The sequence below is a fragment of the Apis dorsata genome, unplaced genomic scaffold (assembly GCF_000469605.1).
Source record: "Apis dorsata unplaced genomic scaffold, Apis dorsata 1.3 scaffold_256, whole genome shotgun sequence".
Taxonomy (NCBI): Eukaryota; Metazoa; Arthropoda; class Insecta; order Hymenoptera; family Apidae; genus Apis; species Apis dorsata.
Window position 1 is genome coordinate 504044 of NW_006263534.1, and position 3903 is coordinate 507946.

The 3903-nt window shown below is 27.6% G+C and overlaps 1 protein-coding gene across 11 annotated transcripts in view; it reads left to right on the forward strand.

Annotated features, from left to right (window-relative positions):
- Positions 1–3903, forward strand: part of LOC102673856 (cytochrome b5 reductase 4) — a 21572-nt gene that overhangs the window by 11671 nt on the left and 5998 nt on the right. For 6 of the 11 annotated variants that reach the window (XR_421852.2, XR_004150574.1, XR_004150573.1 and 3 more), the window contains one exon: positions 2294–2464. Coding sequence is in view for 1 of the 11 variants with exons in the window: in XM_006616237.2 (XP_006616300.1) it covers positions 2294–2464 (171 nt within the window). In the remaining 10 variants the exon portion in view is untranslated. Of the gene's footprint in view, positions 1–323; positions 555–2293; positions 2465–3903 lie in introns of those variants that run through there. The other 5 variants (XR_421855.2, XR_004150576.1, XR_421856.2 and 2 more) reach the window with 2 other exon arrangements.

The window sequence follows — 3903 nt, forward strand, 5'->3', positions numbered from 1 at the left end:
TTATTTTCTTTTTTATTTTTTTAAATCTCTTTTTTTTTTTTTAATCTTAATCGATGGACGACTAAACCCTTATTTATGATTCCTTTTATATACCTAGAAAAAAAAATTAATTATTAATTTAATGATAATAATTTAAAGTCTTCCAGATCATGGATTAATATCTATAATTTAAAAAATTATAATATTTATTTAATAACTCTCTCCCTCTCTTTTATGGTACAAATGCAAAATGTCCTATTTACTTATTTTAAAATAATAATTTTAAATAATTTTAATTTTTAGAATATTGATCAAACATATACGAAATACATACGTAGATGAAATACAAATCCACGACAACAATCTCTTTTCTTTCCCATTTCGCACGAAAGATCTTTGTTTGCTCAGGGTTGGTTGTTTCTCAACTCAATGCAATTTCTATGCAGGAGGATGGTTAAAGATTTGCGGACTGTGACGTTTCGATGAGAAAATGCCACGATGCTGCGGCGCATCTTTGGTTTCCGTCATGGACGGCGACGGGTCTCCGCAGAGTCTCGGTTTGCAGATTCAGGACGGTCAGTAATTAACGATAATTGACTATTACTTTTACGCGAGTCTCGTTTCTGCGAACATGTCCATTGTGTTTTCCATTCTCATTGACCTTCGAACCAGAGGATTTCTCCACGGGTATTTAGACGATGAATTTAAATATTGTCGACGAATAAACAATAAATCTAATATCTGTTCTTCGTTGAATTATTTGATGGATATTTTAAATTTAGGATATAATACATTTTCCATTCGACGTTCTGTACAAATTTAATCTTGCTACGTTTCATGATAAATTTCATTCATAATATAGAATTATCTTAATAATTAAATGTTATTATATAAATTTATAATAATTTCTTTAGGTTTATTTTTTGAATATAGTTGATATATAATCATGATGATTCAATTGTAACATGATTAATTATAAAATTAGTTATAAATTAATCTTGTATATTTATTTAACATTAAATCGAATAAAATATATATCTCCAAAAAATTTATTTAGTTTATTAATTTATTTATCTATGATGATAACTTTTAATTGATCATTATATAAGATATGCATTCTATTTCTAGATAGAACGTATACTAAAATTGTTATATGTGAATTAACATTGTATGCGCTTCATGTTGAATTACATATTCATTCTTCTTCTCTTTTTATCGATCTCTATAGACGAGTTTTTTTTTCATTTGTATACATTGAATTTACGTCACATGGAATAAATACAGCAAAACGGACAGAAAAATATTTCAATTAATAAATTTTTTTTAATTGTGTAAAAAGCGTAGATTTTCTACTAATTTATTATTCGAGTTATTATTTCACGTTATTGCAACGAAAATAATTACGAAATTAAATATATGAAATAGTGTTCTATTTAAATTCTGGAATTTCTGTGATGAACGAAAAACGAAAGAAAATGTTCAAATAGATGTTCAGGTAGAAATATTATTTACAATTCTGATAATATGACCGTTTTCCTCTTGAAGTGAAAGCTTTTAGAAAGTTAACAGAGAGTCGTCATATTTCCGCTAAGTTTGAAGATTGTGTAAGTTGAATTGATTATCCGCTGTAAAACTTTTTTAAGAATAAATATAGAATGGAAGATAATCGGGGAATTAAAATATATAGTACTAAATTTCAATATCCGATTGCGAATATATACATTCTATTGTAAATAAATTGAATTAGAATAAGAATTTTCGAAACGCGTTAATAATTAATATTTCTTATAACTGAAAACTGAAAACTACGTCAGGAATTCTTAATGTGTTAAATATGCTAATTCAATTTCGATCTGAATATTAAGATAAAAAACACGTGGACAGTCAGAAAACAAACCAGTCACGAATTGTATTATGAAAAATATTTTTCAATAATACGAACATTTTAATGTTAAATTTTTTTTAAAATATTCGATAATCCTTCTATTTCCATAAAAATCAATGACAATCATCAATTTATTATATTTGTTTTGCTCAATATTAAATTATAATCATATTTTCATTGTTCAATTTTGAATTATAAATTTCATGATAAAAATATGAAAAAAATATACAAAAATTTGAATAATAATAATACTGAATAATAATAATAGCGGCCATGGATTCCCAGCAGTCAAAAAACGCTCGACACGATTCGTGTCAACGAAAATATAATTTCTAAAAATACATTCCTCTTCTTCTATTTTCACGATCGTATCGATAAATTAAAATAAAGAAAACAAAGGAAAACGAGCTGATCTTTTATGTTTTGCAGGCAATCCCCGAAATAAAACCGCGCTAGCACCCGGCCACAGTTTGATGGACTGGATCCGATTAGGCAATTCTGGAGTCGATCTAACCGGCGTTGGTGGTGTTCCACGGATCGTAACATTATCCGAGTTGGCCAGTCATAATAAGCAAAACGATGCTTGGATCGCGATTCGAGGTAACGGCTCTATTTAAAATAAAAGTACATTCGATTCTAGAATTCTTTCTCTGTGTCGAGAGAGAGAAAGAAGTTTTTAAAGCCTGTTTAAAAATTCATTATAATGATAAAAGTTGTAATATATGTTAATACGATACAGAGACCTTGAAAATTGCTCTTGCATATTTTTTTAAGCACGAAATTTTTTTAATAAGCTGCAAGCGCCATTTTTTTATTTTGAACCATTATTCTTCTTTCGAACTTCTTCCCACTTTTTTTCGATTTACATATATCTTTTTCATTTCGTTAAGTTATATATATATACGTATAAAATATTGTCATTTCTTAGATATTTAAATTTTTTATTTTTTCGAATTTAAGTTTTAATTTTTCTTGAATATTTAAATTCTTCACGTATTCGTAGCAAAAAGATATCTAAATATATCTATCATTTTTTAATTCATTATTTTTGCATAATTTATACTTTATTGCCATTATCAATATTCAAAATATTCATTTATATTTCTTATTCTTTCTAAACTCCAATGTAGTTAAATTTACGGCCTCGTAGATCTATAAATCATTTTCCTCGATTACAAAATACATGGAACACTTAAATTCCTGTCTAACTTCGAAACTTAACTTTCGCTCGGACCCGTTTCTAATAACATTTCCCTCGAACAACGAAACTCAGTTTCCACCAATCAAGATTACTCATTAATCTCATTTCCACGAAGGGAAAGCGATCGCATCGAATTATACAATCAGATTCATTGGAATTAAATCGAAGAAAAGAAAAATCGATGGATACGGAGAGTGATCTTGAAATTCATTTGGTTAATGGGATATCGGTTTTAACGCGACTTCCTTTGGTTTATGTATTATGGAAACTCAGTTTTAAGTTTAGCTTAACGAAATAGGTGGGCAAAGACAAGCGAAGTCTTTATAAATTGGAAAATTACTTAATGAAAATTAAATAAAATGCGAGAATCTGGGCCAACATGGAATTAAACTAGATGTTGATTTCTCATGCAACATTCACTTCTAAAATTTCGTTTTATTTTATTTTATTTTTTTTTTTTGTATCTCTAAATAAATTTTTTAATCATTTTCCTTCGTCGTTTTTGATTTTTTTGTTTTCAGAATGTTTCCGATAAACTAGTTTCATTATCTAACAATTATCTTTTCGTTTAGTAATTTTTCACTAAGTGAACGATGACTCAGAAAAATGGTCGTTAACAGAAAGCACGAGGAAATATCTCAAATATTAAACGAGAATGGAGACTAGAATAGAAACTAGAATGGTAATATTATACGAGAAAATTATAGGGGAACTCTAAACTATGGTTGAGTAAAATAATTTAAATTAGGAAATAGAAATTCAAACTCGTTCCTTTATTAAGAAAATTCTTTCCATTATTAATATCACTTTTATGTATTAGGCGGTGATAATCGATGGG